The sequence below is a fragment of the Chlorocebus sabaeus genome, chromosome 12, assembly GCF_047675955.1.
Source record: "Chlorocebus sabaeus isolate Y175 chromosome 12, mChlSab1.0.hap1, whole genome shotgun sequence".
In the NCBI taxonomy this organism is placed as follows: domain Eukaryota; kingdom Metazoa; phylum Chordata; class Mammalia; order Primates; family Cercopithecidae; genus Chlorocebus; species Chlorocebus sabaeus.
The window spans coordinates 98369493-98382284 of NC_132915.1; the positions used below are offsets into that span (position 1 = coordinate 98369493).

A 12792-nucleotide genomic window follows, 5' to 3' on the forward strand; every position below is an offset into this window, starting at 1 on the left:
TGGAAGAGATGGGCTTTTGCCTTTGTTGTCCAGGCTGATCTCAAACACCTGGGCTCAAGTGATCTGCCCACCTCGGCCTCCCAAAGTGCACAGCCTCCCAAAGTATTGGGATTACAGGGATGAGCCATCATGCCTGGCCACTACTGATGTTTTTATTGGGGAAAATTGATATCTTTATGATGTTGAGTCATATCCAGGAACATGGGATTCTTTCCATTTATTCAAATCTACCCTTTTTTTTGGTCTCATCTGAGTGCTTTTAATTATTTTATATGTTTATAACATATATTTCATAAATAGATAATTTAAAAACTTATTTAAATTTTATATATAATTTAAAACCTATGTTTAAATTATATGTATAATTTAATAAATGAAAGTTTTGTATTTAACATATATAATTCAAAAAACTTTTTACTCTAGAAAATTCAAACATATGCAGAAATTATAAAGTAGTATAGTGAATCCCCATGTACTATTACCCAGCTTCAGCAATTAACATTTTTCATTGTTAGATTTCTTGACTTACAAGTTTGGTGCGGTAAGCTGGGTACGGTGGCTCACACCTGTAATCCCAGCACTTTGGGAGGGTGAGGCAGGCGGATCTCGAGGTTAAGAGAGGAGACCATTCCAGCTAACACGGTGAAACCCTGTCTCTACTAAAAATACAAAAAATTAGCCAGGTGTAGTGGCACACACCTATAGTCCCATGTACTCAGGAGGCTGAGGCAGGAAAATTGCTTGAACCTGAGAGGCGAGGTTGCAGCAAGATCACACCACTGTACTCCAGCTTGGGTGATAAAGCAAGATTCCGTCTCAAAAAAAAAGAAAAACAAACGAAAAAAAAAAAAAAGTTTGGTCCGGTAATTGACTGTATTTATCCTTCTTCAAAAGGCAGCATGTCCTTTGGTCATTGCGACTTACAGAAGAGTTTCTAAGTGGACCATGTTGGTTTGTTTATTTTTAAGATAGAGAGCTATTGCTCACTGGGCACGGTGGCTCATGGCTGTGATCCCTGCACTTTGGGAGGCCGAGGTGGGTGAATCACGAGACCAGCCTGGCCAACATGGTGAAACCCCGTCTGTACTAAAAATACAAAAAATTAGTGGCGGGCGCCTGTAATCCCAGCTATTCGGGAGGCTGAGACAGGAGAATCCCCTTGAACCCAGGAGGCGGAGGTTGCAGTGAGCCGAGATGGCACCACTGCTCTCCAGCCCTGGCGACAGAGACTCCATCTCAAAAAAAAAATACAAAAAAGAGCTATTGCTGATCTTTGAACTGTTTAGGATACCAATTGTCTAATGTTTCAAAGAGCAATGTATAACACAACAAAAATTTTAAATTGTTTCTTATTAAAGTATAATTTTCAAGAGTTAAAAATCATAATTATCAATTTGGAATGAACATGTATCAAATATTCTAATTCAGTGTATTAATTAATGAAAGAACCAGAAAGGTAGCAAAACTGAGTGAGGAACTTGTATTTACATGGTCCTTCCTTTCAAAAAAAGAATGTTACAATAAGATTACTAGGTTAGAAATAAAACTGGTTAATGTCCTATAGGTAACCTTTGGGTTATGTTCTCTCTTGGACAGAAATCATTTGCATATCTCCTGGACACAAATCTATACATTAACATGTAACTTCAGAGTCTGAGTCCTTAATAGTCAGTAGCTAAATCAAAATGGCATATTCATCTAGAAAATTAAGTAATCCTTGGGTGGACATGTTAAACTGAAGTTGGCAAACTATAGCCTGTAGGTCCATCTGGCCTGTCACTTGCTTTTGTAAATAAAGTTCTATTGGAACACAGCCAGACTCACTCACTTACTGTCCGTGGCTGCTTTTCCACTATAATGGCAGAGTTGAATAGTTGCAATAGAGACAACTGACTCATATAGCCTAAAATGTTTACTATTTGGCCCTTTATAGAAAAGTTTACCGACTTCTGTATTAAACAGTGCTTCAGGATGATATTGAAAGAGCATGTTGCCACTATCTTGGCCTTACTTCCATGATAGGGATAATTTTTTTTAAGAACCCAAATGAACATTGCAATGATAAAAATCTGCTCTGGCTGATATTTCTATAGCTAATGAACATCTTATTCCCCCATCTCCCTTTCTGTGTTTTTACTTTGGTATGTGTATATATATATTTTTGTATAGCCACCTTTCTAGTTTTCTCTGTACCTTTTCCTATAGCTCTCCCTTTTTATTCTTCCCTATATTTCATGCTACTTTTTTCTCCTCCTTGTATGGAAGGAAGAATGTTAATGTACTTACATGTAATATGGAATGTTAATGTACTTACTTACAATACATATTGTAGCGTAAAGTTTTATATTCCTGGTTTAAATTTTTAATTTAGGTCAGTTTAAATTATATGTTTGCCTCAGAATAAAACCAAAATACAATCAATTGGAGTAATCAAAATTATTGTGGTTACTGTTGATGTGCTCTCTGCCATTCAGTCTCCCCCTGACCTCACCTCAACTCCAAGTTGTAGTTTTCAGTTGAAGAAAAAGTTCTCTAGACTGTTTTAAGCAAAAGGAGTGGGGCTAAAACACTGGAACATTAGAAGTAAGAGAATTTTCTTAGTCTTAACATTTATGTTTTAGAATAATTTAAAACACTTTTTCTATATAGTTTTGTATAGGAAACCTTGAAGGATGCCTTAACTAATTTGGGAGATACAGAACTATTAGCTCTTTAGTTGACAGTGTCAACTGGCTAAACATTGGTAGTTGGATATTTGACAATATGGTTTGAAGACAAATTGCAGAACTAGAGTACTGCTTGGTAAATGCCCTATTTTCCTAAGGATTTTAAGATCTAAACATATGCTTTTCTATTTTAAAAAGTTACTTTTAATGTAGATATTTTTAAAAATCATTTATTTTCACATCCTATATGAAATCAGATGTGATTGCAGTGAGCCGAGATCACTGCAGTTAGAAACATTTAAAACACTGCAATTAATTAAAAACAAAGAATTTTACTGCTTAATAAATAATATTTTTTCTTCCTCAAGATAAAGCAAAAGGAGAGAAAGAATAATACTGACACTTTATATGAAGTTGTATGCTTGGAAAGTGAATCAGAAAGAGAGAGGAGGAAAACTACAGCCAGTCCTTCAGTTCGCCTGCCACAGTCTGGATCGCAGAGTTCAGTGATACCTTCTCCTCCAGAAGATGATGAAGAGGAAGGTAAACTATAGGGATAGTTTAATTTATTTTTGGGGGTGGAGGACCCTGCAAACTATTAAAATTGTATCAGGGGATTGATAATGTGATACAGCATTTATAATTCATTTAATGGAATTCATTATGAGAGTTTACTATATGTAAGTGGCTGTGGAAGATTTAAAAATGATTAACATTGAGTTTTCTTTAAGATACTTGTAACCCAGTTGGAAAAATGAGATATATAATTAGCTTCTTTTAAACAATCAGTGTAGTGCTAGCTTGGTATATTAGTACATTTTTTTAAGAGCAAGTTTGACACAGCTTACACCTAAAGAAGTGTTCCTATCTCAACACATTCATTTTGCGGGAACAAATTGACTTTGCCAAAATGTGGCTTGCACACATGACCCTTTTTACCAAATATATATTTTTTATTTTATTTTTTATTTTTATTTTTTGAGATGGAGTCTTGCTCTGTCACCCAGGCTGGAGTGCAGTGGCGCGATCTCGGCTTACTGCAAGCTCTGCCTCCTGGGTTTACGCCATTCTCTTGCCTCAGCCTCCCGAGTAGCTGGGACTACAGGCACCCGCCACCTCGCCTGGCTAGTTTTTCGTATTTTTTAGTAGAGACGGGGTTTCGCCGTGTTAGCCAGGATGGTCTCGATCTGCTTACCTCGTGATTCGCCCACCTCGGCCTCCCAAAGTGCTGGGATTACAGGCTTGAGCCACCGCGCCCGGCCCCCAAATGTATTTATAAATATATGTGTTTATATATTACTGTGTTTTACACTGATAAGCATTAAGAATCCACTGGTTCTGGCCGGGCGCGGCCGGGCCACTGCACTCCAGCCTGGGCGACAAAAAAAAAAAAGAATCCACTGGTTCTTTGTTTCTTTTTATTTTTTCTGGCTAAATCTATTGAATTAATCTGTCATTCTCTATTAAAAGATGTAATACCTTTTAATGAGGCATGAAGAAAGGGGGCCACAGGAAACATGAATGTTTGAGAGTCATTTTCTAATTTCTAACTCAGTACTAGGGCTACAAATTTAATGGAAGAAAACCTGATTACAATATAAGGTCGTGTGAGCCATGTTTCCATATGTGAAGCTCACATGAAATATTCTAGAAATTAATAGAGGAGAATTCGGTTTTCATTGTGGGGAGTGTTGTGGGGCATCATAAAGAGTAGTTTTTCAGTTGGGACTTTTAAGTGCAAGCAGAATCTAGTAGGCATCAGTGGAGTTTTTTTCTTGTTAAAAAATTGCATTAACTGGCCAGGTACGGTGGCTCAAGCCTGTAATCCCAGCACTTTGGGAGGCCGAGATGGGCGGATCACGAGGTCAAGAGATCGAGACCATCCTGGCTAACACGGTGAAACCCCGTCTCTACTAAAAATTAAAAAAAAAAAAAATTGCATTAACAAAAGCATGGAGATGACAAGAATGATCGATTGGGTTAAATGAAATATATATCCATGATTATATGTACTTCAAGTTTAGAGTGATCACTGACTTTCTTCATGTTTAGAGTGAGCACTGAGTTTCCACAACCTGCTGTTTGCTATAACTCTCACTGCCCTTATGATTAATCAATTTAGCATCATATATTAGTAATACTAATGGCCACCAATTACTAAGTGCTTAATATGTAGTAAGCAGGTGCTTTATTTATATAATCCTCACGATAATCCTGAAAAATAGGATTTATTGTTAACCTAACTTTGCACATAAATAAATGGAATCTGGCCAGGTGCGGTGGCTCACGGCTGTAATCCCAGCACCTTGGGAGGCTAAAGTGGGAGGATCACTTGAGATCAGGAGTTCGAGACCAGTCTGGCCAACATGGCAAAACCCTGTCTCTACTAAATACAAAACATTAGCTGGGCTTGATGGCGCATGCCTGTAATCCCAGCTACTTGGGAGGCTGAGGCAGGAGAGTTGATTGTACCCAGGAGGTGGAGGTTGCAGTGAGCCAAGGTTGTGCTGTTGCACTCCAGCCTGGGCAACAAGAGCAAAACTCTATCTCAAAAAGAAAAAAAAAAAAAAGTGGAATCTCAGAAAAGTGAATTTGCCCAAGGTTACACAGCTAGAAATTGGCAGAGTCAGGATTTTGATCTAGGTCTGTGAGTCCACAGTCATAGCTGTAGTCTATCATTATCTCTTGCATTTAGTGCACATAAAGCATTTTGAAGTACAGAAAAAACACATGTATTGTTTTTGATGTCAGAGATGCAATTCAGAGTCCGCCTGGAGAGCCAATTTAAGTGATATGTTATATCTGGGAAAGGTGGATTATTCCCACTGTTTGAAATTGTCTGTTGTATAACAGGTTTGCAGTTTCTCTTCCAGGTCAACACTGGTTAAGATGACAGAGTGGGTAAAAGTTTACATAACTTTCCTCTCTTAACACTCAGCAATAAAAACAAACAAAAAAAAACAAAAATTGAGAAAGACACTATTATGAAATCAGAGAATGCTCAAATCTTCATACCATAGATTTTGAGGACTATCTGCTGGTTACAAAGAAATCTGGGCCCAACTAAAGGTTCCTCAGGACTGATATCAAGTTTTAATTTATAGCAGACATACCTTTTTTAAAAATAAAATTTTAGGGGATTTAGAAGGCCTCTACTGATAGTTCTTAACTAGGGAGAGATAAGAACTAATGGCAGTGTGTACCCCTTGGGGGAAATCATTGAACACTAGAACATAAGCTCTGTGAAGGAAAAGAGTGTTTCTGCTTTTGCCTCATGTTGTTCCCTAGTGTATACCACAACATTTGGTATGCACTAGGTGCTCAGTAAATATTGGCAGTATGGGTAACCCCCTAGGATTCATTTTTATAGTGAAGAGTTAATAACAGGAGAACTGGGAGAACTGGGACTAAAGAAAACTATGTAGCTATGCTGTCTTTTAATTCTCCCTAACCCAATGTACAAACCAGAAAAACCATTCCTGCTGCGATTTGTTTGCTTCCAGGGGCTTCTTACCCATAAGACATTTGGCAGAAACCCAGCAATTTTAAAGGGGACATGTTTAGAAGCATCATTCTGAAACTGAGATATCTATCCCTTAGGCAGATGGGTTCTTAACACAGATTTTAAACTACTACTGCCCAGATTTATTGAAAGTATCCAAAATGTGAAAGAGAATTTTGTAAGATAATGTTTGTCTAATATTTTTGAAGAAATTATCATCCCTTCTAAATTTTAGTGTGTTTTTCATAGCCACCTTTCCCCAAAGAGTTGTATTTAGTATATTGGTGTTTTAATAAATAGAAAATTACTTGAGAGTTTAGAAAGTAGGGTCAGTCTGGCAAGGTAGTGAAGTTGGGGACATTTACCTTAGTGCCCTTGAGCCTTTCTTTTTTTTCTTTTCTTTTTTTTGTTTGAGATGGAGTCTCACTGTGTCGCCCGGACTGGAGTACAATGGCACAATCTTGGCTCACTGCAACCTCTGCCTCCTGGGTTCAAGTGATTCTCCTGCCTCAGCCTCCTGAGTAGCTGGGATTACAGGTGCCCACACCACGCCTAGCTAATTTTTATATTTTTAGTAGAGATGAGGTTTCACCAGGTTGGCCAGGCTTGTCTCAAATTCCTGACCTCAGATGATCCGCCCACCTTGGCCTCCCAAAGTGCTGGGATTACAAGCGTGAGCCACTGTGCCCGGCCTAGCCTTTTCTCTTCTTTACCTTATTCATCCATATACAGAAGATCTCTCACATTCTATCATCTTCTGTGTCTCACTAGCAAAACTGATGATGATGTCCAAAGCATTATAATATAAAGAAGTTCAATAAGAAGTATCACAGATTTCCGAGTCTTTAAAATTAGTGCTTTCAGATAATTGTTGTCTCTGTTGGGGATGCAGATTCAACATGTAGTCATTAGGGGTGTAAAGAGCCAGAGTTTGTTTAGGCAAGTTAAGCTAAAAAATAAACAAAGTCTAGAAAGAGCATTGGTAAAGATCCATGGAAACAAGTACTGTTGTAACCCAGTTAGTGGAATTATAAATTGGTAGAACATTTTGGAAGTCAGTTTGTCGGAAATTTTCAGTATTCTTAAAAATATGCTTTCTTTTTAAAACTGAGAAAGTCAGTTTCTGAGCATATACCCGATGAAAGCAGTGAGATATATTCATCCTGATTCTGTTTGTAGCAAGAAGTTAAAAACTCCCAAGTGTCCAATAAGAGGATTAAGTAGATATCTTAGTCCATGTTGATTCTCTGCTTTCATTATGCTTTTTAGTTCCTCTAATGCCTTGATCAGTGTCACTTTTTTCACTGTCTTTGTATCTTATAATCTCTAACTTCTGACTTGAATTTACTTTCCTTAATTGAATTAAATTAGAAATGATTTAATTTGGCCTTTTAAAGTATTTTTGTGCTTTCTTTTATAAATTATTATTTCCCATTTTAGAAAATTTAGAAAGTCATAAAAACATAAAACAGCAGAGAAAAATACCAATCATAACTTTGTCACTTAGAGGGAGCAATTGTTAGTGTTTGGTATAGTTTATACTGATCTGTTTTCTATTTTATAACATAGATTAGATCATAATGAATATTAAGCTCTTTATATTTTCATTTTATACTGTATTTTGCCATATCATTTGTATCAGTCCATTCTCATACTGCTGATAAAGACATACCCAACTGAGACTGAGTAATTTATATAGAAAAGAGGTTTAATTTTTTCTTTTTTTTTTGAGACGGAGTCTTGCTCTGTTGCCCAGGCTGGAGTTCTGTGCTGCGATCTCAGCTCACTGCAAAATTTATAAACAAAAGAGGTTTAATTGATTCTACAGGGCTGGGGGGGCCTCAGGAAACTTAGAATCATGGCAGAAGGGGAAGCAAACATGTCCTTCACATGGCAGCAGGAAAGAAGAATGAGTGACAGCAGGGGAAATGCCAGATGCTTATAAAACCATCAGATCTCAAGAGAACTCACTGTCATGAGAATAGCATGGGGGAAACCGCCCCCAAGATTCAGTTACCTCCCTTCGGGTCCCTCCATGACACGTGGGATTATGGGAACTACAGTTCAAGATGAGATTTGGGTGGGGACACAGAGCCAAACCATATCATCATTATATAAACATAAATGTCAACATGCAATTGCATTATATACATGTATTATAATTTCTTCAACCATTCTGTACTCCCGTTGTTGGACACTTAGGTAGTTTGAAACTTTTTAAGTGTTTTGAATAAGACTTAAACATATTTTCATGCATAAAGCTGTTTGCTTTAGAAAATGAGAGAAAATACCATATTTTGAATCCTATAGTTTTATAATTAAATAGCTCCTTTTTTTGGGGGGTGGGGGGATTGACATAATATGGACCTATGTGGAAAACAAAAGAGGATTAAAGAGATTACAGCATTTTACCTAGAACCATTTTTATTTTTTTTGTACTTATCCATAAGTACTAAAAGAGAGAAATTGTGACTTTATGCTCCCAGTAAAGTCTTTCAAATTTGACTCTTAAACATTCCAGTGTTGTGGTTAACATAGCCACCCCTGTTACCGTTTTTGTGTGTTTTGTTTATTATAGATAATGATGAACCTCTCCTGAGTGGATCTGGTGATGTATCCAAAGAATGTGCAGAAAAAATTCTTGAAACATGGGGAGAACTGTTGTCAAAATGGTAAGTTATGTTAGAATAGTTTTTATCTGCAAATTCTCATTTTGTGTAAGATTCATTTAGAGAATCTTACCTAACTATAATATTCAATTTTGGAACCAATAGTAGAAACCTAAGCTCAAGGTTTGCATTCTGTGATCTATTTTAGAGATTTATATGAGTAGTAGTAGAGAATTGAAATCAATTTTCAGAATATCAGGAACCTACTAAGTTCTCGTTGCTGGAGAAAATATTTATCCGAACGTGGAATTCATGTACAGAATAAATAAGAAAAGTATCTTTTATATTGAAGAGGTTAGGAACCACTGAGTAGTTCAGATAATACACAGCAGTCCGTTTAGAGGATGTTCACACAATGCATAGAGCCATGGTAGAGACCGCAGGTGGGATTTTTCCCTTATCTGTGATAAGTATCTAGAATGACAGAGCAAAGTGTCATGAGCATGGTATATATTACCTGCTCTATTGATTACTAACTCTTACAAAATTCCTACTAACACTTAAAAAAATTTAGGAATTTATCATCAGCTCAAGAGATGGTTTGACAGCAGTGTTAAGAAGCGCTATCCAATAGGCTATCTAAAAAGAATACATTGCCTTCAGGCTGGGTGTGGTGGTTCACATCTGTAAACTCAGCCTTTTGGGACGTCAAGGCGGGAGGATTGCTTGACCCCAGGAAGTCAAGACCAGCCCGGGCAACTTGGTGAAATCCCATCTCTACAAAACATGAAAAAGTTAACCGGGCATGGTGGCGCGCACCTGTGGTTCCAGCTACTCTGGAGGCTGAGGCAGGAGGATCGCTTGAGCCTAGGAGTTCGAGGCTGCAGTAAGCCTTGATTGCACCACTGCACTCCAGCCTGGGTGACAGAGTTGAGACCCTTTCTCCAAAAAACAAAAAAAAGAAAAAACACCAAACAAAAAGAATATATTGCCTTTAGGTGTTTATTAACATGACCACAGATATTCTGGTAAGTCAGATTGGTGAGACATTTATACAGTTTCCTTTTCTTCTTGAGTAGGATGCCAGCATATGCTGAAAAAAGCTGAGCTTGGAAGAGATCTGAACATTTCTCTATTTCTGACATTCTGGTTACTAGGGTTGTCATATAAACTCCCTGTTGGCCCGTTACTTTGGGGTTTGATTTTTCTCGACATTTTAACTGTTGAAATATTTCACTGCATTGTTAGAGTAAAGCTCTGTCTCAGAATTTTAAAGCATTTTATGCCCTTCAGGGATAGGGCTACAAATGGGCATTATCTCCTTTTATATTACTCTCACAATGCTTTACACTTTTGACAAAACACTCTCCACACTGGAAAATGTCAAAATGTGTACAGGAGAAAAAAGCAAACCAAAGCACAATTTGTCTTTACACAAGTTATTTTAATAAATGAACTCTGCAAAAAACCCCAGAGTAATAGTTTTCTTATATTTTTGATATTTCTTTACGCCAGGAGACAAAACTTCTGGTGCTCTTACCACAATTATATTTTCAGTTCAGTGAATTTGGAGTGTTTGGGATGCTGCTGGCAGGAATTTTATCTGTATTAAAAGGTTTCTGCTCTAAAACAGAAATGTAATTGAGTTTTGATATGGTTACATAATAATATATTTAAAATCATGTAGATATAGCATTAAGACTCTAGTTAGCTTTCATTACACGAACCCATCAGCATCTTATACAACAGCTTGGAATTCGTTTTGTTATCAAGCTTTGTTATTAATTTAATTAACATGTCTTCCTATTCCCTCAGATGTATTTGTTGAGTTTCCATCTGTCTCTACTATCTTTCAGGGTATTTAAGCTATTTTTGCTTGCTTTAGTCATATCTTCAGATATGATATAATAGTGTCTCTTCTTTAGTTCATTACATTGTGATTTTTTCTCATTATTATGTGTGTTCTATGGATATGTGTCCTGTGGATAAGAAGCATTGTAATAATGGAATTTTAAAGCCTGGTAGACCTGGTTTCAAATTCTACCTCTCCTACTTTTAAGCTGTGTGGTCTTAGACAAGTCACTTAACTCTTTTGAGTCTGTTTCTTCATTTAGAAAATAGAAGTCTATAAAATTACCATTTGTAATTATTATAGATTAAAAATAATGGATACCATGGTTGTAGTTACAATAACATAGAATGAATGAATCTACCATATTTTAGGCACCATGCTGTTATGTGCTGTATTTCAACTCTAACAACCTTATAAAGTATTTGTTTTTTTACAGATGAGACTGGTTCATAGGTTAAGGCATTCTAGTTAGTAAATATCACAGCCAGAATTTTTAACACAGTCAAGTCTGATCCCAAAGATAGTTTATTTAACTATTTAACTCTACATTAGATTTTAGTGGTAGTATTAATAGTATCTTTGAGCTCTAATTCTCCAAGTTCATTTTAATATGACTCTTAATGGATAAGAGAACTAATGTCAGTATAAAATAGGTTGCTAAGTTGGATAAAGTTAGTATTATCAATGAGATGGAATTATTCTGAAAGTAATTTTATCAATGTAAATTAAGCTAGTAAGATTAGCAGACTTTGTCTGTAAAGAGCCAAATAATAAATATTTTAGGTTTTGCAGGCTAATAGTCTGTCACTACTACTCAGTTCTACTATTGTAGTGCAGAAGTTATCATACACAATACTTAGACAAATAAGCGTGGCTGTGTTTCAATAAAAGTTTATTTACGAAAACAGGTGATAGGCCCAGTTTGGCCCACAGGCCGTAGCATACCAGGGATTGAGTTAGCAACAGAACTATGTCTGTTCTTTCTGCTCATAACTCTTCAACTTTTGTATAATGTTTTTATCTAAACAAGGACAAAACTATTGAATTGTCTATAGCACTTGCATTAGGGTACCAGTGTCACAGAATAAATCACTTTTAAATGTACTGTGCAGAATTCTCATAGGATTCTATGAACATTTTGAGAAAAATCACGGCCTTTTTATAATTTGATAGTGGTTATTTTGTATCAGTAACTTCTGCTTACGTGTGATAGTCACAGCATCTTTTTAATGTCAGGATCCTGCTTTATTGACTCAGTAATGGTGACTCTCAAGTCACAAACCAGCTGCTCTATAATATTAGTCTTAAGAATTTGAGGACTACTTCAGTCATTTAATTGACCTCCCTGAAATTTTTTCTGCATCTGTAAATCTAGAGATACTACCATCTACCCGAGATGGTTATTCTGAAGATCAAATAAGATACTGTATGCAGAAGCACTTTGTACATTTATACCAACGTGTCAAGGCTAGTGTAATTTTCTCCATTTTATAGGTGACATAAATGAAGTCCAAAGATTTTGGCAACTTGTAGTGATACAGTAGTTCAGTGGAAATGTTATTAGCCACCATAAGCATTCAGAAAAGTTATTTGAAGGAAGGCATCATAAAAACTGTTGGAAACATACTTGAGATGTTTTATTTTAACTTAGAACGTATAAATATACAATATTCTTGTCAATTTTGTTTTTTCTAGACAGAATCTGTCTCTGTCACCCAGGCTGGAGTGCAGTGGTGCGATCTCTTGTTGCAGCCTTGAACTCCTAGGCTCAAGTGATCTTTTTGCCACAGCCTCCCAAGTAGCTAGGAATATAACCATCATGCCAGCTTATTTTTATTTTTCTGTAGAGACGGGGTTCTTATATTACCTAGGCTGGTCCCAAACTCCTGGGTTCAAGAAATCTTCCCACCTTGGCCTCTCAAAGCAGTGGAACTACCTAAGTCACCGTGCCTCGCTGACCACTTGTCAGTTTTGATGTAGAGCTAGGTTCTTGTCCTTTATTATATGTCCACTGATTAGAATTTTGCTCTTTGTTGTTTTTTTGTTTTTTTAGACGGTGTCTCGCTCTGTCACCCAGGCTGGAGTGCTGTGGTGCAATCTTGGCTAATTGCAACCTCCGCCTACCGGTTCAAGCAGTTCTTCTGCCTCAGTCTCTTGAATAGC

The 12792-nt window shown here is 36.8% G+C and overlaps 1 protein-coding gene across 3 annotated transcripts in view; it reads left to right on the forward strand.

The window, feature by feature from the left end:
* RABGAP1 (RAB GTPase activating protein 1) overlaps positions 1 to 12792 on the forward strand; it is a 170834-nt gene that overhangs the window by 73284 nt on the left and 84758 nt on the right. For all 3 annotated transcript variants that reach the window (XM_008006338.3, XM_008006337.3, XM_008006339.3), the window contains 2 exons: positions 3035 to 3209; positions 8747 to 8840. In XM_008006338.3, coding sequence (XP_008004529.3) covers positions 3035 to 3209; positions 8747 to 8840 — 269 coding nt within the window. The remainder of the gene's footprint in view (positions 1 to 3034; positions 3210 to 8746; positions 8841 to 12792) is intronic.